At 49.4% G+C, this 23,128-nt stretch overlaps 1 protein-coding gene across 5 annotated transcripts in view; it reads left to right on the top strand.

The window, feature by feature from the left end:
- VAV2 (vav guanine nucleotide exchange factor 2) overlaps positions 1-23,128 on the top strand; it is a 127,779-nt gene that overhangs the window by 17,216 nt on the left and 87,435 nt on the right. For all 5 annotated transcript variants that reach the window (XM_053962201.1, XM_053962202.1, XM_053962206.1 and 2 more), the window contains exon 2: positions 12,419-12,535. In XM_053962201.1, the coding sequence (XP_053818176.1) occupies positions 12,419-12,535 (117 nt within the window). The remainder of the gene's footprint in view (positions 1-12,418; positions 12,536-23,128) is intronic.

Below are 23,128 nucleotides of genomic sequence, written 5' to 3' on the forward strand. Positions count from 1 at the left end.
CAGGAATGGAGGGAAGCTCCCAGAGAGCCAACCTGGATTTTCCCATTGTCTCACAGGGACATTTTCCAGAGGAGTTTTCCTGCTTAACAGAGTGTAAATCAGTGCAGAATTACACAAGTGTTGTGCTTGTGATTAATCCCCAACATGCAGCTTCCCATGAAATAATTTACCAAAGCCTAGTTTGAAAAAAAATATAGCCCCCCTCACAAAACCACAAAATAATGTTCTTCCTTGTTTTTAGCAGAGAAAAAAAAAAAAAGGATAAAAAATATAAAAAAATATTTCACACACCTTGTGTGTGTTTAACCCCTTTTAGCCTGGCTCAGAAAGGAGGACTTGCCTTACAGAAAATACGAGGCCAGATCTGGAAACTGTTCAGTCAAAGCATCCAGGAGATTTTGGGAGGATTACCAACCCCCTCTAGCCTCAGGTGCCAGCTTTGGGGGCACCCCTGGTGTGTTACTGTAATAAATGAGTGTGAGGAGCTGCCAGGAATGGGATGTGGGTGTTAAATGAGAGGGTCCTGCTAGCTTGTTATCCTCCCCAAGCATTAATTTATATCAATATCCAGAGCCTTGTTTCCCGTAATCGCTGGGATCTGTTCTCAGTGCTGGTTTTTATGAGCTGGAGACCTGACCTTTTTAAGCAGCTTTACAAATTAAGTAGCCAGTAGATTAATTTTTCTGTAGCCTGTTTTCATCATGGGGAGCAGGAACTGCTCTGCAATGCTGGGGCAGTAAATTTTACCTCTGGAGCATGGGAAGGGAGGGGGAAAAAAAAAAATCTCCCAGATAAGGTAAAATAGTCACATCCTCAAGGACAGATTGGAATAAATTGGGCAGAAATGAAGCTCCCCTTGTTCTAATTCAGGGGAGGTCAGGGACAGGGTTGTGCCCAAATGCAGGGAGGTCTGGATTCTGTGGCCAAAATTTAAGCAGAAAGATCTTTAATTCATGGTGCTAACAAGTCTCTTGGTGCTTTAGCAAACCTCCCAGAACCAGGCTCAATTCTGCCTGGAGTCTCTCACTCAATTCCACCCTTGCAAAAAATAACTCGGAATGGGAAGTGATTTCCTTTTTTGTTGCCTGTTTTCTCCCTGTGCTGTGGGTTGGGATAAGTGAGCTGTGCAGGGCACGTGCAGCAGTGCAGAGCCACTGCTGGGGCTGGCTCAGGACAGCCTGGCCCTGCTGGGGCTCAGAGCATCCTTCCCACAATTAGGCTTTCCTTTCAAATACCTCTCAAATTTCCTTTCCAGGATCAAGGAGTGATGGCTCTTGTGCTTTTCACCTGGCTTTCACTGATGTGTCAGAGTGATTGCAATGATGCTTGATGCTCTCTAGTAAGGAATTAAACCTCTCCCTTTCCTCCACGAGGGCTGAAAATGCTTAATTGAAATCTTACAGATAAAAATACAGCTTCTAATCTTAAAATCTTGGGGAAAAAAAAACACCCAACCAAGCAACATCACAGTAATGCCAGTGGCCTCTTCATCCTCCCCTTGATCAAAGTTCATTCTGATTTTTATCTCGTGCCTACATTAAATATGGTTAACCTTCAGATTTCCTGTCTTGGCCTCCCAAGCTTTGTGATACTTGCAGTCACTCTTCAGTTAATTAATTTCTTTGCAGTGCTGCAAGGAGAGGAACTGATACCCTGAATGCAAATTGCCCAGGGCAGCACAAGTGCTTTGGGTGGAAAGAAAAATGGGTGTTTGTGCCTGTGCTGCTGGGTGGGTTTTCCTTTCCTGGGACGCAGGGATGGATTTGGGGTTGATATATTTGGGCAAGTAGGATTTTGGGACGTGCTTTGGAGCTTTCTGGAGACTGGTAGAGACTCATGGGGGGCTTCTCCTGCTGCCAGAGGAGTTCTGAGTGCCCAGCTGTGGCTTTAGCATTTAAAACTCTGACAATTTCCTATTCCTGGGGGGAAGGTGCAGTGCAGGGGGCTCATCCCAGCCTGGGTTTAAATGTGGGCATTACCAAAAGCCCTTCCTGCTCCCAGCACTGCTTCTTCCCAACACTGAAATGCAGCAAAAACATTCATTATTTAAAGCTGAGGAGAGCAAGAAGCCCTGAGTGACCCCGAGGGCCTCGGGGCTGCCTGTCCATCCTCGGTCCCCGGGCACAGGCAGCCTCCAGACGCTGGCACAGCCACCCCAGGCTGCTTTCCCCAGCTCTGCCAGCCTCTGCTGCAGCTCCTGCTGCTGCCCAGAGCTGCAGATTCGGTGCTCAGCTCTTGCCCATCACCCTGGAGCTGCTGGGCAGTGGCTGCTCCCTCCCCAAGCCAGGTCCTGTGCTACAGGAGGGTTGTTCATGTTGGAGGAGCAATGCACAGCTTGGTTGGCCCAGGGGCACCCCACGACCCCATTTCTGCTGCTTTTTGGGAGTGAAGAAGGTGCTGAGCTGCTCCAGTCAGCCTCAGCTCTGCCCTGAGGAGCTGATGGCAGTGCAGAACCCTGATGTGCTGCCAGGAGCACCCAGGGACCTGTTAAAAAGCACATTTGGGGCTCAATCGTGTGAAAATGCAGCTTGATTTCGTGTGCAGGTCTGCATCAGTTCTCCAGAGTGTGAGAAGTGGTGTGGTTTTAATTCCTTCTCTAGGCAGGAGCTGGGGGGGTGTCTTTCAGCATCATTACCTGGTGCCATTAAGTGAAATGTTCTGAGAATTTGTTGTCTGCTTCTAAAAATGCCATCCCGGCCCCTGGGGTGACGTTTCGGGGCTGTTTCTCTCCAGACCCACTGGCCTGGTTTTCAGCAGGGCTCTGGGGGTGCCTGGCAGCAGCCCAGGAGGTGTCACCCAGCCCTGGTGTCACCGTGCCTGTCACCAGGGGTGGGCTGTTCCCATCTCCTGGCGTGCAGGACTCCTCTGCTGATCTGGGAGCTGAACTCCTCCCCTCCAGGTCTGACCTGGTGGGCAAGGCTTTGCAAATCTCACCACAGCAGGCATTTGCAGTTTTTTTTCCAGGCTTTTATTTCCTCCGTCACCCATTTCAAAGGTAAAAGCTGCGAGTTATAAATGTTTTCCTTGGCTGAGAGTTTGCTTTGCAGTGGTGATTTCCCTGTGGGCTGATGCTCTGCTTGGGCTCTGTGGGATGAATGTGGCAGGAGTTTGTTTGTTCTGCCTCCTGGCAGGTACCCTGGCACTTCTTGCACCGAGGAAAACACCACATTTAGCTGTAATTTTGGAGGCTTTGTGAGAGTGAAGTGAGGCTAATTGGAAAGGAGTCACCCCACAGCGTGACTGCGTGCAGAAAAATTGGATTTTACCCACCATGGATGAATAATGCCATGGCAGCCATACAAGCAGTTCCCAGAAAAGTCTTTTGGCTGTTGGAAGGTTGCTTGCTGCTGGTCTGATGGCAGAATTTCTAAAATCAGATTTCTTGAGATGCTTTAAGAAAGCAGAGGCTGCTGTGTGCCCTGAAATGAGGATGTTCCTCTGGCTAACGTCAGCTCAGGGATGTTTGGGGATCATAAAAGTCACAGATTTTATGGAAGGAACCATAAAGCTCATTGGAGCCATGGGTAGGGACCTTCCAGATATCAATAAATATTTGAAATCTACTCATATGGGACTCCTCCATAACTGATATATAAAGATTTTTAATTCAGCTTGCATGTTTGATCATTATTTGTCTGTTTTGACAATTTTGCATGAATGACACTGCAGTCCCCTGCTGCAGAAACCCTCCAGTCCCACCCTGTGGTTCACAAAAGTTTCAGAGCTTGGCTCTTCACCACTTTTTCAGGGCAGCTTGGTTTTAAAGAGACAAAAATGAGTTGTGGGAATGTCTTGGATGAGCCCAGGCTCACAGGCTGGACATGAGGAGGCTCCGTTTGCTGACTTGGCTGCTATTGACTCATCTGAGAGCTGCACCAGAGCTTTCCTCATCACTGTCCTGTCAAAGGTTCATCAGGGTTCCATTCCCTGGGCCAGCCTGAGGAGCAGGAGGAGAATTCCTGCCTGGAAGGTTCCCTGGAAGAGCAGCATTGCAGTGTAACTCTAGCCGGGCTTACGCAATTCCTCCGTTTCCTCAAGAGCAGCTGAGCGGTCTGTTGTAATTTGATTGTCGTGCTTCAGGTCAAGTCCTTTCTCAAAGCTTTGGGTTGGCCCACATGTTTTGAGTTTTCTCTGCAGGAGCCTTCCCACGCATGGAGTTTATCTCATTTCTGCATCAGCTCCCATCAGGGTTTATTTTTCACATGTCCCATCTCTTATCTGTGGTGAAGTGTGATCCTGGGTGAGGCAAACATGAGCTTAGGAATCACAGCACTACTATGACCAAAGACATCTCTTTTTATTCTTTTCTTTATTCTTTTTTCCTTTTTTTTCCTCCTTTTTTTTAACTGAGTTCCCTGATGGAGCTGTGTTTCTTGCAGCAAGAAGAGAAGAAGGCTGGGTTTGAGGAGTGTGGAAGGGAACTCTTCATTCAGGGTGCCAAACGTGGGCAGGTTGAGCAATGCCTCCCAGCTCTCCTGCTCCCAGGCTTTCTGCAGCCTCAGATTTAATTGCTCAGGAAGATAAATCCCAGCCTGGATTTATCAGTCTGCTGTGGAGACACCCAGATCTGGCATGCAGGAGCCTGAGATTCCTGGATTCTGGGAGAAAGCCCAAAAGAACCACCTTGGATGGATTTGCTGTGGCACTGATGAAGTTTCTGGGTTTCTCCTCTGGAGCAGGGTGATGATCCTTGGTGGCCTGCCCACACTCAGGGGTCAAAGCCTCTTCTCCCTGCCTTGCCATCCATCCCCCAGGAGCTGCTGGACACCAGGGCTGTCAGAGAGGGGCTGTGCCCACCTGGTTTTGCCAGAAACTCTTGTTACTCCTGGGATTGGCTCTTCAGGTCTCTTAGAGATATCCCACAAGATCAATTTCTAGGGTACAATCAGCAACAGAGGGACTTGAGAGGACACAGTCTCAAGCTACGTCAGGGAAGGTACAGGTTGGATATTAGGAAAAAAAAATTTCACCAGAAGAATAATAAAGCACTGGAATTGTCTTCCCAGGGAGCTGGTGGAGTCATCATCTCTGGATGTGTTTAAAGAAAGACTGGACATGGCATTTGGTGCTGTAGTCGAGTTGAGGTGTCAGGGCATGGGTTGGACTTGATGATCTTGGAGGTCTCTTCCAACCTCATTATGCTGTGATTCTGTGATTCTGTGATTCTGTGATTTTGTGCTTCTGTGATTCTGTGATTCTGTGATTTTGTGATTCTGTGATTCTGTGATTTTGTGATTTTGTGATTTTGTGATTATATGATTCTGTGATTCTGTGATTTTGTGATTCTGTGATTCTATGATTTTGTGATTCTGTGATTTTGTGATTCTGTGATTCTGTGATTTTGTGCTTCTGTGATTCTATGATTCTGTGATTCTGTGATTCTATGATTTTGTGATTCTGTGATTTTGTGATTCTGTGATTCTGTGATTTTGTGCTTCTGTGATTCTATGATTCTGTGATTCTGTGATTCTGTGATTCTGTGATTCTGTGATTCTGTGATTTGATTGGGGTTTTCCAGAGCCTCAGTGGGAAGGGTTTGGGTTACACAAACCTCATGCCTGGGGCTGGTGGGGTTGCAGCAGTGCTGAACCTGTTGGACCCGCTGGATTTGGGGTGGTTGGGGGAATTTCAGCCCTTGTAAGCACCGTGGATGAAACCCTCCCGGGCATTGCAATTAAAGCCTTAAAACCTTAATTATTCTGCCTTTCCCAGTGTCTGCAGGCCCGGGAGGGCTCCACAAAGGAGGGAAATACTGTCAGCAGTGGCAGGTCCAGCGTTTTCTTCGGGAAGTTGCAGCTTCCTTCCTCTCATTTAGAGCCCCTGAGAGCTGTGGGGTGACCCTCGGATGGACAGACGGACAGAGCCCGGCGTTCCCCCGGGAGTGTGGGATGTGCTGGCTCCTGGCACGGGCTCTCAGAGCCTCCCCTGTCAGCAGGGAGAGGTTTTGGGGCTTTGGGGAGGCCATCACTGCTGGTGGGAGTTCACCTCTCAGCACACAAACTGACGTCTCTTCCCTCTGGGCTCAGGGATGTCCCCGGATCCTTGTCCCCTCCTCCAGCCCTGAGTTATCCTGGACTCTGAGCTGCCTGATGGATGGATGGATGGATGGATGGATGGGCTTTTAGCCACACTTACAGCCTTCTTTTTGTTTTTCCATTTTTTTTTCCCATGTGTAATGGGGGAAATGAACCTGGCAGTCTTCATGGGGAGTTCAGGAAAACTTCCCTTGGATAAAATGGGATGAGCTCTTGGAGCCCTGGGCTTGGCAGGGTGACAGCAGCCCCCTCTGAGTGTCCTCTGCCTCTGGGGCTGGGGTTTGGGACCTCTGGGTATCTAACAGGATACTCCAGATTCTCTGTTTGTTGTTGTTTTACTTTTATTTTGTAGTTTTTAATTATTTTTTCACAATTCCATCTGTACTCTGGTTTCCAGTTCATGGGTTTTATATTGTTAACTGAGACCTCTTCCCTTTGAGACACCATGATGGGAAGTTCTTGTGGGGTAACTGGGGCATCTTGGTCCCTTCGAGCCATGCCAGGGTGATGATGAGTGAAGGTTTGAGGATCAGCAGGACCAGAGCAGGGCCTGGCAGCCTGTCCTGCCCTGCTGCTGGACCCTTGCTGTGCTTCTCTTGGGCAAGGTGGAAGCTCCTGGTGGGTTTGTGCAGGAATTTTCCATCCCCCCTGAGCTCTGGCTGGTTTTCCTCCCTTTTCTTGCTGTAGGTTTGCTTTCCCCCCAGTCCTCCCAGTGCCCTGCTATGGGTGTCTGCTAAAATCCACGGTTGCTTTCCTTCAGGTGCTTTCCTAGGGATAAATGGTGCTTCTGAGGGGATGTGAGAAGGAGAAGCTGTGGAGAGGTCAGCCCTCATCAGTGTTTCAGGCTCATTAATCAGCCTCCCTAAGTGGAATTTGCCCAGCCCTGGAGCACTCAGCAATGGCTTTGAAAAGCAGGGGGGGTGGAAATAATAGTGCTAAACTGTTTGAGAAATAATTTCATTCTCCACTTCTCAATAGATAAATCTGCTGTCCAACAACCTGAAATTTAATCTGTCCATCTGGAGTAATTGATGAGCTGCGACTTGAATCCAAATGCGGAGGGGAATTCTCTGCAGAGAGGTTTTGTGCTGCCTCTGCACCAGAGACAATGGGGCGAAGCTGGGGAGGAACAAAGCCAGGGGGAACAAAGCCATGGGAGATTTGGTGCTGCTGGCGGGGGGGAATCCGAGCTCCACTGGTGCTTTTGAGTCTTTGCTGGTCCCAAAACTGTCCTGGGGAGGCCTTGATGTGGAGGGGAGCTGGATGGGGCAGAGCCATTTGGAGAGGTCAGATACAGGTCGTGATTTTCAGTTTTAGAGAATGGTTTGGGTTTGAAGAGACCTTAAAGAACACCTAATCCCAACCCCTGCCACGTGATGGCTGCAGCCCTGCAGCTCCCACGGGATGCCCTTGGACTTTCTCTCCATTCCTGATGCTGGAGGAAGCCAAGGGAGTTTTGATGCCCCTTTGCAGTATCAGAGTAGCACGGGGCGACTTGCTGTGGCTCAGGGATGCATGCTTTGGCTCTCTGCTGAGGTTTGTGCCACGGGACACCTGCTTTCCCCTCCTAAATGATGTGTTTTCTCGAGGAGACAGCCTCCCTTGCCCGTTTGCAGAGCCTGTGGTGAGCAGATGCTCCCAGCTCCCCGTTGAGGACTCACTTCTCACCCGGCGCTTTCCAGCGGTGCCGGCAGTGAGATAAGAGGAAATCTGACATCAGGGCCAGGAAGTGCTAAAGAAAATCCCTTGCATCATTCATCAGAGGGGTTATCTCCCCCAGCAGAGCTCCAGCATTCCTTGCATGCTGCAGGACACATTTCAAGCCCACGGCTTTGGCCACGCTCGGCACGTGGCCGCGTGCCCGGACACCCTGTGTGCCATTGTGTGCTCCCCCCACAGCCCCAGCCCCTCTCCTGAAGGCCCTTTCCAAAGTGCTGTGAGCTGCTGGATGTTCCTGCCCTTCCAGGCAAAACCATCCTCCTCATTTCTTTCCTTTCCTTGCGTTTTATGGCATTTTTCACAAGTCTCTTGGCGATTCCCAAGCTTTGCGTGTCCATCCCCAGTGTAAGGAGCAGGGGCTGCTTTGATGCTCCTCCAGACCCCACCTGGGATCCCTCTTTGGTTGTTGAGCAGCTGCTGCTGCATTCCCCAGCTTTGTCTGTCTCTGCCATCACCAGGCTGCTCGAGAAAGCAACAGAGTCCCCATTCCTGGTGGGATTTAACGGGGTATGGACGTGGCATTTAGGGACGTGGCATTTGGGGACGTGGCATTTAGGACAAGCCATCCCCTTAGTGGAGGGCTTGGCAGTGCTGAGTTGATGGTTGGACTCGATCTTAGAGGTCTTTTCTAACAAAAAATGGTTGTGTTTTTCCATTAACAAAGCAGTTTTGGTGGGTGCCAGAAGCATGTGTGGCCTTCAAGCCTTTAGGGCTGGGATGTGTTTCCAGCCCACCCCGTTGGCTTTTTTTCTGGTGAATTTGCATTGGAAATGGCTCCTGTCTTGTCAGTGCAGGTGCCACGGGTGCCCAGTCATTTGGGGACTGCAGGGAAGGGCCTGAAGTGGGGTGTGAGGAGGAGTCACCCACACCCTCCCAAAGAGTCCTCTCCCACCCCCAGGGCTGGAGTTTCCAGCTGCAGAAACATCTGTCCTGCCCTGGGGTGGCTGGGCATGCCCCTGCTGAGATCCCAGTGCAAAGTGGAGTTATCCCAAGTGCCAAATTACCCCTTTTGTGACCTCCCCTGAAGGCACCTCCAGTGCATTTCTGAGTTTGAGTGGCACAAAAACTCGGCAGTACAACCCTTTGTATGCCCTGTGATCATCTGAGGCACCTCTAAACTCCCTGAATCCAGTAAAAATCATGAAACCCTTCTTTTAAACAGAGCATCCCAGAAGCTGCTGAGGAGCTCCCAGTGTGTCCCAGGCGTTGGGGCTGTTGGCCACCCCGTGTGCAGGAGGGCTCCCAGTGGGAGTTCAGGGCAGTTTATTCACTTCATGACTCTGCAGAGGGGTTAAAAATAAGCAGAGCTCTTCTGAAACTGGGCGAGTGCAGGTGATGGGGCCTTTCTGCTGCCTCTCTCTAGTGCTGGTTCTTACAGCCCTCAAGGCCTGGGGCAGAGCTGACCACACTTTTCTCATCTATTATCAAGCTTCAAGGTGTTTTGTTTTACCAGACGAGTTTCTTGCTCTGTTTGTCACAATCCCATCCCTGCTCCAGTCCCCCTGTCTTTAACTTCCCTCTCTGATGGGCTTTGCAGTGCCCAGGGTGTTCTCCCCACCCAAGGATTTGTTCTGTGGCTGTTCCAGAGCCGTGGAAGTGCTGGCAGCCGTGGAATTCTGTGTGCTCTCAGGCCTGTTTCCAGAGCTGAGCGTGGTGTCTGTGCCCAGGAGCCACGGCTGGTGGCTCCCAAGGTTGTTTTGGATGCACAGGAGGGTGGTGGCAGGACTGGGAATTTGTGTGGTTGGTGCTCCCTTGCACCAGGGGAGATCTCAGGACCCTGCTCAGCTCTGGCCTCACTCGAAGCAAACAAATGACACCACTGATTTTGGGCCTGACAGGTGCTGAATGAGCCCCATGGAGAACATTGATTTCTCTCTCTCTCTTTTTTCTCCTGCTAAATGTTTGCCTGTCCAAAGGTGTGATTGACTGGTGAATAAAATGGCCTCGGCACAGCCCATGTTAAATTGGAGCTAATTTTAACATGTGGCTGTTGAGTAACAGTCTTGAGCCAAGAATTCATCATCTTCCATCAGCAGCGACCTCGAAATGCCAGAAGAATAAAAAGCACAAGATGACACTTTGCAGATTGGCCACGGAAAAAGGGCCAGGAGTGAACTGTGCCACCAACACCCACGCTGGGTGTCCCCACCTGGACTTCTGGTGCTGGAAGAGTGAGGGTGAAACCCAGCTGCAGTTGTCATCCCGAGTGGTGGCTGTTCCTGTGGGCAGCGTGGTGGCCTCGCTGTGCTGCCAGCTCCTCGCTGGTGGAGCAGGGCCCTGGTTAATTGAGTTTGTTGTGGTTTACACCAGGCCTTTCTCAGCAGCTCTTTAAATAGATGATGGGCTTTTTCCTCGATGTTTGTCACCTGCTGGCACTCAGGGCCTGGCTGGTGGCAGTGGTGGCTCTTTGCTGATGTCACCCGGAGCTGCAGGAGGGCACTGCCACTGTGGCAGGTGCCTCCTCCTCATTTACCAGCTGTGGTGAGGGGGTTTCCACGTCTGAATTGGGATGAGGAACATCACTTTTGGCCTTTGGTTCCTTCACTGGCACAGGTTTCCCATCCATGGCAGTGCCCAAGGCCAGGCTGGACAGGGCTTGGAGCAAGCTGGCATAGTGGAAGGTGTCCCTGCCCATGGCAGGGGGCTGGAAATGGATAATCCTGAATATCCCAAACCGTTCTGTAATTCTGATTTGGTGCTGCCCAGCCTGGGACAAGCAGGAGCAGGGGAGGGAATGCTGCAGAAGGGCAGGGCAGCTCTGCAGAGGAAGTTTGCATCTTGCTGTGTGTAATTGTGGCTGTACCCTGTGCCATTAACTTTCAAAATTGGAGGCTTAAAAGGATTTAAAATAAGCACACGCTGGAACTTTGGACTCAATGGGACTGCAGTGCAGCAGCACACGCAGCCTGGGGTGCAAATTCTTGCAGAAACCCAGGAGATAAAGTTGTGAAATAACCGGTGTCAGCAAGAGAGCCTGCAAAGCAATTCCAAAAAAAAAAAAAAAAGAAAAAAAAGAAAAAAAAGAAAAAAAAAAACCAAAAACCTCCCAGTCTAGACACTTCTATTTACTGCAGTGTTTATGTGAGATAGAGGAATGCCCTAGAAAACCAGATTTGTTTTCAATTTCTGCCTCTGGCACGTGCGTGTCTAATGAGAAGGCTCTGATGTGATGGGACTGTCCTGTGCCACCTCCCGTGCTGGGGGAGCTCTGCTGGCCCCGTGGCGTGGGGCAGAAGGGTAAAAGGTTATTTCTTGCTTTGTGCAGGTGAGCCAGCCTGCTGTTAATGAGGTGGTTTTGCTAATCCATGGCTGGAAACCCTCGTGTCTAATCCCCAAAGCAGCGCTAACGAGCTGCGCCGCGGCCGCCTCTGTGGAGATACCACGGCCCCAAAGACCGTGCTTTGATTCTTTTAATTAAAAGAAAATTAAGCTATTTTCTTTTGCTTTGAACCCTGGGTGAAGTTTGCAAGCGGTGTGTGTTTGATGACAGCTCGGGGAGCCGAGTTGTGCCGTGTGGCAAAAGCAGGCTGAGGGAATCCACCCAAAGGCAGCTTGGCTCCTCTGCCTGTGGATCACATGGGGGTGATTCACCCCCTTAATGGATTGATTTCCTTAGGATTATAACGTGTTTGTTAGGAATTTGTAAGGAGTTTGCTGAAAAAGTGAAGAGTTGCCTGAAGATACAGCAATAAATGGAAGGTATTTTGCAGTGAGGATGGAAAAAGAAGGGAAGTTTTAACTGGCTCGCTCAGCAGATGAAGGATGTAGGTGATGCAGCTGCAAAAAATGAAGCAGATTTTTGGTTTTCTCTTCTTTTGGCCCTGTGCTGCCAGGAGCAAAACCCTCTGGAGTCCTCAGGCCTCAGAATCCCTGGTGATTTTGGATAAAGAAATCTTTTATTGCTATAGCCAAAGACAGGATTTTTTTTAAAGAGAAACTTGACGTTGCTCTGCCAGTCAACCTTGCTGGATCACCAAAGGTTTGGGTTGGAAGGGATATTGTAGATCATCCAGTCTGACCCCTGGGCAGGGACACCTTCCCCTACCCCAGGGTTGTTCCAAGCCCCATCCAACCTGGCCTTGGACACTTCCAGGGATGGAGCAGCCACAGCTTCTCTGTGCCAGGGCCTCCCCGCCCTCACAGGGAAGAATTCCTTCCCAGTATCCCATCTAACCCTGCCCTCTGCCACTTTAAAGCCATTCCCCCTTGTCCTGTTGCTGTGTCCCTTCTGTAGGGAGCCAAATGGGATCGTGCTGGAAATGGTTAAATGCTCAACACTGGGCTTCTGTGCAACATCAGCTGTAATTTATATTTCCCTTTGACCTTGAAAGGGAAACGTCCTGGCTTGAGTTTTGCAGCATTACCTTGGGAGAAAGTTGTTTTCCAAAGGGGCGTTGTGTTCCTGGTGTGCAGCTGGGAGCACAGGAGCCCGCGCAGGGCACGGGGAGTCTGACATCCTCAGAAACAGCAAAGAAACAGCAAAGAAACAGCAAAGAAACAGCAAAGAAACAGCAAAGAAACAGCAAAGAAACTCCTGCCTGCCCTCGCAGGGCGAGCTTCTCAGTCCCTGCTCTCTTGGCTTGTGTTTAACTCAGGAAATCTCGGTTATAATTTGTGCCTGTCTCACTCACTTCTCCCCTCCTTTTCTCCTTTTTCTCCCCCAGTTTCTGTGCTTGAAGAACATCCGGACCTTCCTAAAAGTGTGTCACGACAAATTTGGGTTAAGGAACAGCGACCTCTTTGATCCCTTTGACCTCTTCGATGTGCGGGATTTTGGGAAGGTAAGAGTTGCTGCTGAGCTCCTGGGAAGGGATGAGTCTGGCACCCTGGGCTTGTACTCCAGGTTTGGGATGAAAATACAAAGGTTTTGTGCTTTTCTGAGCAGCCTCTGGGATTGGGCACCAGTTCCTTTGTGCTTGTGCTGCATTTAGGATTCTGCTGTGTCCTCAGTGTATTTAGGGATTGTTTTAGGTCGATTCTGCTGTGTCCTCAGTGAAGGGTGACCAAGCCTTCGAGTTCTCTGCTTTAGATGAAAAACTCTCAGGGATCAGTCTTTGAAGGGTGCGACCCATGTGTTTTTGAGAAGAACCAAACCTTGCAAAGGATCCACACCTCACTCAGCCCTTCCCCGTTCGCTGCCACCTGTGCAGAGCAAAATAACTTCACTACAATCACTGCTGATTTTTGTCACGTGGCCAGTGAGTGTCTGTGGGGTCAGGGAGTTTCATGGCAGGGCGAAATGAGCGCCCCGAGCTTCTCAGAAATGTGTTGCTGTAAGTGATGGTTGGCACCAAATATCAAACAAGGAAAACTCTGCCTGGTTTTGACAAGTGGCTCTTGTTCTGATCCCCTGCCTTTGACACCAACTGCATCAGGGCTGATGGATACAGGGCTCAGGGAAGCCATTACCCAGGACAATTGCTATATTCTTCAGCAGAAAAGGTGATAAAAGATTTATTAAAGCTCTGTATTGTTTTACCTGTTTCGAGCTGCCAGACATAAGCTGCTGGAAGGCATCTTCCCTTCTGATTATCCAAGAAGTAGATTTTCACTGCTGATGGGGATATATTATTTGATATTTATTGCCTAATTTATTTCTGGACCATTATGTGGAATGTGCAATTGCAGCGCCTTGTTTTATGAGGTTTTTTTTTTTTTTTTGATTTATGGAATACAAGAAGGCAGTTGTTGTTCTGGGAATATGAATGCACAGAAGGAACCTTTTGGGCTGGGGAAGGAACTGCTGCTAATTAAAATGCTGCTTTATCGTCACATTGTCTCTTGCTTTGTGCAGTTTCAAATTGCCTCTGATGCCTGGTGTTAAACCCTGCTGGAACACATCAGCTGATGAGCACAGTTTGCTTTCCTTTTTCTGGTCTTCCCTCCCCCTGGTCACTTTTTGGGGGTGCATTCAGCTTTGTGACTTGGGGACGTGATTTGCCACTCCCTCTTTCCTCAGGGCAATCTGTTTTTTTAGGAGACTTGGGAAAGAAATGTATCATAAACTTCCAAGAGATCCAAATGTGCTTTATTGCCTGCATCGTGCTTGTTTTCACGTTGTTGTCATCCTCAACCAACCGTAGAAAATGTGGGAAGCACAGACTCTCTATACAAAAACCTATTTTTTTTTTCTTTTTTATCAGCTTGTTGGAGGTATCAGCTGTCCAAGCTCTGCACCACCCTAAATCCCTCTGGAAGCCTGTCAAAACATTCCCATTGTCTTCACCACCTTTCATTCCCACATTATCCTCAGATCTGTGTTCAACAGTGGCAAAGCAAATAAACAGGGAAAAATCTGCTGTTGACCAGAGCTCCCTTTCCGTTTTGAGTCACAGCGAGAGCAAAAGGAGTCTCTAATCCACGTCCCCACTGGCCAAACACAGACTTCACACACAAAAAATTCTTCCTGGAGCTGCTCACTCCTCAGGTCAATGGTATTTTTTTGGTTACAGGGCGCTTACACCACGTAGGAGGCGTTTCTGATGGAACACAGTAACAGAGAGTTTAATTGCAGAGGGGCTTTGGTGCAGTGGCGTTGGGTGTTTCCTTTCTGGATGCCACTGGGAGAGTTATTCCTCTCCTCCAAACCAAAAAGGCCACTGGGACAGCAATTACCAGCAGTTTTTGGGATTGCTGGAGTGTAATTACTGAGGAGAAAGGCGGGGACTTGGTGCCAACCTCTGCCTAAAGGGCTTTGAATCTTCGTCGTTTTTTAGCGTTAGAAAACCACTGGTGCTTCAGGAGAGGATGAAAAACCAGATCCCTCAGTCCTGCCTTGCCCAGCTGTTATTCTGAGAGAGGTTTCCATGTTTCCATCACTCCTTTTAGCTCCTGAGCTGGGGCTTCTGCAAGGAGGAGCTGCCATGGGAGCAGTGCAGCCCCTTCCAGCTCTGCCTGGGGGCTCCTCACGTCCAGGTCTGCTCCTGGTTTTGCTTCTTCCTTGACTTTTAAGCTTGGGGAGGTACTTCTTGCTGTCAGCAGGGTGACAGCTGGTGAAGTGGGATTGTGAACTGTGTGGGATTCTCCAGCCAAATTCCCAGTGGAGCTGGAAACTCCGTCTTGGCTCTGTGGGATGTCGGGGAATGGGCGCGCTCAGGCTCCTGGCAGATGGATGCATCCCACTCCCTGTGATCTGCAGTGTCTCCCAGCTCCCCAGGGGAGCCCAAAGGCCACTTCCAATTGCTCATGGCCAGCTGAAATTGCTGACAGCCAGCTCTTTTCCCCCATGCCCAGTTATTGAGCAATAATAACTGTGGTGGGGGCTGCGCTGTGTTTCATGGCAGGGGTTTGCAGAAGTGACCTGAGATGCTGGTGCCTGTATTTCTACCCATGGCCCTTCAAAAGGTGTAGTTATATTAATTACTTTTGAATATTTGATCCCTTTCAATTGGTTCAGAGCTCTCCATAAATCACCAGTGGCATCTGCAGAAAGTGTTTTCTCCGTGGCTGCAGGATGCAGGAGTAAAACCCCAGTTAATATTGCCTCATCCTTAACTAGGGTCTGATTCTGCAGCCTTGCTGTGCCCAGTCCCTGTTAGTACAGCCTGGCTCTTGAAAAAGAAATAAAATAAAAAGCTGGTGCTCATGTAGTGTGTGTTGTTACACATTTAATAGCAGTGATGGTATAAAATCAAACTCTTATTGGACTGCCTAATTTATTGGCACCAACTGCAATGACATAAAATGTACATAAATATGGATTAAACTCTTTATTACTCTATTAGTCAGCGTGATGGTAGCCAGGTTCATTAAAAGGAGTTACTCATTTTAAATAACTTGCAGTAATGTACAATTTTTTTAAAAAGAAATATAGTTCAAATATTCATAAACCTGTGGAGCGTGCCATTTATTAGCCCCCCGCTCCTCTCTGCCCTCCTGACGTGAATTTAATCGTCCTGAATTCCTTTTGAAGTTCTTGCTCTCTTTGAAAAAGGCTTTTTTTGGCAAGATAAGGGTCTTCCCTCCCCTGCCCCACAGATATGAAACGCTGCTGTTCTAAAAATGCAAAAGGGAAGCGATTCACAGGTCAGCTGAAAGAGGAGGAGATGCTGGGACCGAGATTAAAGTCGTGTTTTCCACTCAGGTTCTGGTCCAGAGGCTGGGGAGAGAGAGCTGCACCCACCTCACAGCTGGAGCAGGGTGTGGAGCAGGCTCTGCATCGATTCTTCCTCTCAGCTGAACCCACCGAGATTTTTGCTGGTGTGTGGCTGGGGCAGGGCTCAAAGGAGGCCCTGAAGTGCCAGGGAGAGGATGTGGCTGCTGGGGAGGTGGCCCCGAGCCTGGCACGCTCCAGTGGCCGTGCCAAGAGCTGCCTTGGAGGGGGAGTGAAATCAGAGTTAAAGCAGAAAGGAATGTGGAGTAATTGCTCCAGATATCCAGGGTATTTTTTAGTGTGAAGGTGTCTCCTTCCTCCTGCTGATGGGCTGGTGTGGATCCCTCCTGGAAAACCCTGGGGGGATCCAGGCTGTCCTCAGTGGACGCTGTTTGTCCCCAGCACCGTGGCTGGAGAACCTCCCAGGTGAGGGGTTCCCCCTTGCAACCCTTGGATGGGTTGGGACAGCTCTGAGTGGCTCAGCTGCCACAGTCCCTTTCTGCCACAGCCCACCCTGCTGCCAGAGAGTCAGAAAACTCCGTTTTCTGCTCGCTTTCAGACAGGAGGGTGGGGAGTGTTGTCAGAATTATTTAAGGGACTCATAACTGAGAGTTGGTGGTTGGCCTTTCTGTTTCTCTGCTGGGAATTCCCCTCCCTCCAGCATCTCTAACACCACTCTAGCCCTGCACAGCAGTATTTTTAAGGGTGCCTTTTTAACACAGTTTGGGCAGAGAAAGAGAGGGATTTATATGAATTAATAAAGAAAGGCAGAAAGTGCAGAGGTTCTGGATGTACGGCTGCTGTAAACCCCGTGCCAGCTGTGACCTGCTGCTGCTGGGAGCAGCTCCTCTTCTCTCATTTTGACTTTTCCTGACCTCCTGCAGCCAAGAACACATTAAAAGCAGTGTGTTTTCTCTCTGCACCATGGAGTGCATGAAGCAATAGTGTCTGGGAGCAGAGCAGCGCTTGCCAGCCAGGCTGGGTGTCCCATCCCAGCCCTGCTCCTTATTTTTACAAATCCCCAGAGGCCCAGGCAGCCTGGATGGGGCTTCCCATGTTGTGGTGGCTGTGCCAGCTCCTCAGATGGCTCTGTGGCATTGGCTGTGTGCCCAGGGGGATCCTGTGGCAGTTGGGAGCATCCTGTGTCACCACGGCGGGTGGGAAGTAAGAATTCTCCAAAAGAAGGGTGTGTATGTTTTATGTATTTTTTATTTTTATTTTAAATTCCCAAGGGAGCAGTAGAGTAACTGGCCTGCCATGAGATTTTTGTGTCATTGCATGGAAGAAACCCACTTAACCCCTTGCCTGCCCAGTGGCTGGTGACTTCATCCCCACTGAAGAAGGAGCCACGTGTTCACCCTGTGCCCACACCAGGGTTTTCCCCAGAGCCTTTGGGACTGCAGTTCCTGCCAGAGGGAGAATGCCCAGCTCTGGGAAGTGTCGGAGAGCATGGGGAAGGCAGCCCTGGATGCCTGTGCAGGGCTGTGACTGCACACAGTTGATGATTAACTCCCACTGCAGGAGCTGTGGGTGATGTTTGGGCACTGGCTGTGCTGTTTCAATGACCTCGCTGGAGTTGTTCTGGAGATTTGGGCATTGGGATGAATGCTCCAAGTGGCAAAAGCAGACTGGAGCAGCACGGGTTGGGTTTGTTCTTCCCTCCCTTTGCCACCTTGAGGGTTCATTTGGGCTTGGGAGTGGTTTGGAACTGGGGTGCTGCAGGGACACTCCTGGTCACCCTGAGGACATTGGTGGGGCTGTGCTGGCAGGTGCAGTGTGTCCAGAGACCCTGAGGCTTCGAGTTTTCCCCAAAACACAAGCATTACAGAGTTTTTGGGCCAGTCAGGCCTGAACCAGACAGTGCCTTTGGCTGTGCCAGGACCATTCCGGGGTGGTGTTTCCCCTGAGGGCTGTGGTGGTGCAGCCACTCCTCCAGTAATGGACATTTTTAGGCTCCAAATCCTGATCATTTCTCCCTGCTCTGGGTGTTGCCCTGGTAGCCTGGATCTTCCCAGTTGCTTGGGGCAGTTGGTGCTGAATTGCTGTTCTGGGGTATTTTGGGGTGTTCAGGGCTTCAGAAACAGCACCACAGCCTCAAATGGAGCTTAGGCAACAAATTGCTGATAAAAAACCAGTTAATCTTTCACTGCACCCTGAGGACAGAACCTCTGGGACATGCCACCAGCCTGTGGCCCTGCTGTCACCTCCAGGGCCCAAGGAAATGCCACAATCCAGCAGCTGGTGGCCCTCTGGTATTCCCTGCAGGGGCAGCTTTTAGTTGTGGCAAATTCTCTGCTTTTCCCCCTTCCTTTGTCCCCTACTCAAAACTCCAGACTGTTCATAGATGTGCAGCTTCTCAGTGCAACTGAAAGAATCAGAAATGTTCATTCTGGGAAGTTTTGCCTTTTTTTTTTTTTTTCCCCTTCCTTGGCTGCTTTCCCCAGTATTTTTCCAAGGGGTCACACTAAGGGGTGTTGTGTTTCAGAGCAGACAAGTGTGGGCAGGATCTTTTGTAATTCTCCCAGTCCTGATGGGAGAATTCTGCAGTCAGGCCTCGAGCAGTGATGGAAGTGCTTTGGAATCCAACGTATTGATCAGGACGTGGGTAAATGCATATCCTTAATGTGCATGAAATTGATTTCCTTGTGCCTTCTCGATTTGTCTGAGTTCTCCTTTTGTTAATTTGAGACAAGATCAGCGAGAGAATGATCTTTTTATACTTTGGAAAAAAAAAAAAAAACCAAACTGTGAGTGTTAAAACACCTACAAGTGTGTCTCCAAAAAGTGGGGAGAGGAGATGCCAGGCTTTTTTTTTTTTTTTTTTTTTTTTTTTTTTTTTTTTTTTGGGGTGATCCAACAATTTCTGGCCATTGTGTGGTTTCATTTGAGCCTCCTTGGTGATGTCATGGGATTTTTGAGGCTTGATGCAGTGAAAATCATTGTGGCTGCAAGATGCCAACAGGCAAAGCCAGGCTTTGTGTGCCTTGGTGCTGTGAGTGTCTCTCTCATCACTTGAGCTTCACTGTTCAGCATCATGTGCTCTGGGAAAGGAAGGAAATCCATCCTGGCTAATATCACTTCAGGGACTCTTGGAATAAAAGGAATTTTTTATTCTGTAACGAGCTCTTCTGTTTCTTCATTAAAACCCTCAGCATCTGATGATGAGACTGTCCCAAGGCCAAATAATACAAATAAGAATTAACATTTCTAGCAACAGATTAACACGTGGGTGTAAACGGGGTTTAGTAAAAAGTGAAACTTCCAGGCTGAACAGTTCTGGCATGGCTGAACTGCACAATCCCCTGTGCTCAGAGCACAGCACCTTCCCTATGAAAAAAACAAAAACCCCAACCCCCCCCCCCCCAAAAAAAAACCAAAAAACCCAAAAAAACCCACAAAAAAAAAAACCACAAACAAACAAACCAAAAACAAACACAAACAAAAAAAAAAAAAGAGGTGGAAGAAGCTTCTGCAGGAAACTCTGAATTTTCCTGGGGCAGAGATGAGTGGGTACAAGTTAATACATTGCAATATCACACCTGAACATGAACACCCTGATGCCAGGAGGAGCCTGGCTGTCCCATGCCCTGTCCCCAGCATGTCCCAGGCTTTGGGGGCTCTGGGGGAGACGTGCTGTGCTTGGTGCTCCTGCCAGATCCATATCTTACATTGGAAAGTCACTCCCTGGAAGGGAAACATCCACGTTTTGCAGTAAACAAGCGGTGCAGACACGAATGTGTTGAAACCTGTGTCAGCAGAGTGGGGGTTTGGTGAGGTTTGTTGTTGTTGTTGAGTTCTCCTCTGAGTCTCCTGTGCTTGGAGAGACTCGAGGGTGTTGAGATTGTGCCAGGCAGGGACAGCTTTAGAAACCAGGGATGGTGGGGACGCTCCTCAGCTCCCTCCCACACTTCTTCATGGGGGAAAGAAAAAACCATCTTGGACTGTTTTGTTCCACTGGCTGTCAGAATGGGCTGCTTGTTTGTTCTTGGAGGGCTTCCAGATATGGGATTATTGGGGTTTTTTTTCTTCTCCCTCTTTTGCCTTCAGAAATGAAATCTTTCTTCAAGAACTCCCTGTAGGTTTTGGGATTCCTCCCACCTGCCCACTGCAGGGTGGGTGTGGGCATTGGGGTGCACTCACGGGAGGGGTGGGGAGGATGGGGAGGGTAGAAAGGGTGGAACATTCCAGGAATATCCTGGAGCTGCAGGGTGTCGGGGTGGTCTTTCTGTGCTGGGTGCAGCACACCCAGGTGATAACACAGCACCTCAGGAACAATTAGCTGGGAGCAGGTTTTGAAAAGCTTCTCTCTAAACATCCCAAGGGAAGCTGGAATGAGCAAGACACCTGCAAGGGGATCTTAAATATCAATTTCCCCTTGTTTTCCAGCTTTTCCTTGCCTGGTTCCAAACCAGAGAGGTGGTGGTTGGAGATGAGATGAGTTAATGAGATGGCAGTGCTGCAAAAAATTCATTTGCACCCTCAGTGTTAATGTGAGGCAGGGTCCCCCTCTTCCACATCATTCTCTTCCTGCTAATTAGGGGTTAGAGCCTAATCATGGTAGCAGGACAGCAGCCATAGGTGAAGCTAATGATGGGCACTGCACTTTGTGGTGTTTGTCAGGGATTCTTATTTTCTTCTTCCAGGCCTCTCTTGGTTGTGATTTTTAGGAATTTCTGAGCCAGCGTGGGCTTGACTGATGTTTGCAGTCACTCCTTGGAATGAGTGAGGCTTGTGTGGGAGAGGCTGAGGGAGCTGTGCTGGGGATTTCACCTCCCTGCCTGACAGATGGTGGGGATTTCACAGCCTGGAATTACAATTTTGGGGGGGGAAAAAGTGGTTAAAAATACCTCGGGAAGCAGCGATGCACAAACAGGCTGGAAGTAATGTGGTGCCACGTGGAGTTTCCCATCCTAATCCTGGGGCAAGAATTCATTTCTTGGGCATGGTTTTGGTGCCAGGCAGTGGTGAGAAGCAGTGCCAGGCCTGGCAGTGCTGTGCTGTCCCACATCTCGTGGGAGCAGGGACACAGCTCCAGAGCTGCTGGCGCTGTGCAGGCCTTGGGGACGTGGTGGATGTCACCCCACAGAGCTTCCCCTGCAGGTGAACTCCCTCGGTTTTGTGCATCTGATTTCAAACGTGCACATCTCTGCAGAGGAGGGACGCAGAAGTGGAGCTTTGTGGAGTTTTCTCAAGGAGGAAAAAAAAATAAATAAAAAGGAAAGATTGTTCCCCTTATACTGACTTTACACAGACCTTCCAGAGTGCACTGAGAGTCAAAGTGGGAGGATTTTGAGTGCAGGCTCTGGGTGTGATCTCCTGTGACAAACTCTGCTCAGGGCACACATCAAAGACAAAACAACTGGAGATTGTGCTGGGGGACTTGTAGAAATAAATGCTTGGAGAGCCAGAGAGCTCCCCTGCCTGTACCTGAGCCTGATGGAGCACAGCAGAGAGAAACTCGCTCTTCCGAGCCAGTGGACTGCAAAGATTATTGAAAAAAATTGAATCTATTTCTTTCATGCGGAAATAGTGCTGCAGTCCCTGTACAGAGAGATTTATCAAAGGGACCTCTGTGCTCCAGCAGCAGGGCTGAGATCACAGCTCGCTGCAGATGTGAGTTGAGCTGACTGAGTCCCACTTTCAGCAGCTCTGAGTAACCATTGTGCAGTGTCCCGAACCCCCCACACCAGCCCTGCTCCCGGGCTGGCCTCACACAAGCCAGATTTGCTCAGCAAATGAGTTTTTATTTAAAAAAATGGATTTTCTGGGCCCTGGAAATGCCCCAGTGGGAGCTGGCTGTGTGGGCTCTGCACTGGGAGCTCCAGTGTGGAGTGCTGGAGTTCCCTGGAGAGGATGCTCCAGTGGCCAGGGGGGTGTTAGAGATGGATCCACCAGCATCTGGGTTTGTCTGGTTTTGTTTCCTTTTTCAGCTGGGACGTTCCATCCTGTTATAACAGAGGTGATTTTATGTGTATTCAGGTGATGCAACAGTTTGGGGTGTTCTGATTTTTGTAGGTGTGGATGACAGCTCTTCCATGAGAATCTGATTTTTTGGGACTGAGTGCCCAATGGGATTAGGCTTCAATGTCTGTTTCTTCATTAAAAGAATAGAGATTTATTCTTCATAATAGAACAGTGATTTATTACTCACTGGGAGTGTCTGAAGCAGTGTCTTGAACTGAATGTGCTTTGCCTGGAAACAGAAAAACCCCACTGACCTTGATGAGGGACTGAAGGAGCCGGGTCTGACTCATCAGCCCCATATTTGATCTCCAAATTAGAAGTTTCATTTAAAAACACTCCTGCATAGAAAAACGGAGAGCTGGGAAGTGGAGATGGTTTTGGTTGAAGTCCAACCTGCAGGGATCCTGTGGAGGACTCTTGCCCTGGGGCCTCACTTGACTCTGGGTGTTTGCTCAGCCCTTTTCCTCATCCAGCCAAGTCCCCGTGGGAGCTCTGCTGCCTGCCCTCCCCCTCACCCTTTTTTTTTTTTTTTTTTTTTTCCCCCATAATATTGTTCTAATTACTGGAGTGTGAAGAATTGACTTTTAAAATGCCTCTTGGCAAATTCCATTTGTGCACTGATGGAATGTCGAGCCCGTCCTGGGACCAGACTTCCCCATCCTGGCCAAACTGGGACATGGGGGTTGTTCCTCTGGTCCTAAAAGCCAACAGGAGGTGGAAAAGGGAAAAGAAAAGGAGGGATCTGGGGGAGGGAAAAGGGTTAACACTTGTTTGCTGGCATGCTGCTGGGCTGTGTTTTCACAGGGCTGTTTCTCCTGGGGAGCTGCCAGATGTGATTTTTTGGGGGGGGCTAAACAGGGACAGGCTGGGACAGCTGTGGGTCAGAGCTCTGGGGAGAAGCTCAGGAAAGAGGTTTGCAGGAAAGTTGTGGGGCTGAGGATTTTGGGGATGTCCAGCCCTGAACCCTGCAGGGAGCAGGGATTTCTGTGGTGGTTCTTTGTGGCCACGGCCTTTGCCTTCTCACCATGGCTGTCCCTTAAGGAAGAGACTTCCTGGCTCTTCTGGACCTTCTGCTCCCTGGCTGGAGCATAGACTTGCAGAGGATTCAGAGGCTGTGGTTTAGGTACTTTCAAAGTGAATTATTTTAAAACCAGCACTACTGCAAGGCTGTTCCTGGAGGGTTTTTTTTTTTTTTCAAGTGAGAAAGGAGCACTTGTGCAGTGCTTCAGGCTTTTTCTGCATTTCCAAGGGCATAAAAACTTGAAAAGCGAAGCTGAAAACTAAGTTAATGAGTAATTGCAAGGTTTGCAGGGCTGAG

Source organism: Vidua chalybeata, chromosome 21 (assembly GCF_026979565.1).
Source record: "Vidua chalybeata isolate OUT-0048 chromosome 21, bVidCha1 merged haplotype, whole genome shotgun sequence".
NCBI lineage: Eukaryota > Metazoa > Chordata > Aves > Passeriformes > Viduidae > Vidua > Vidua chalybeata.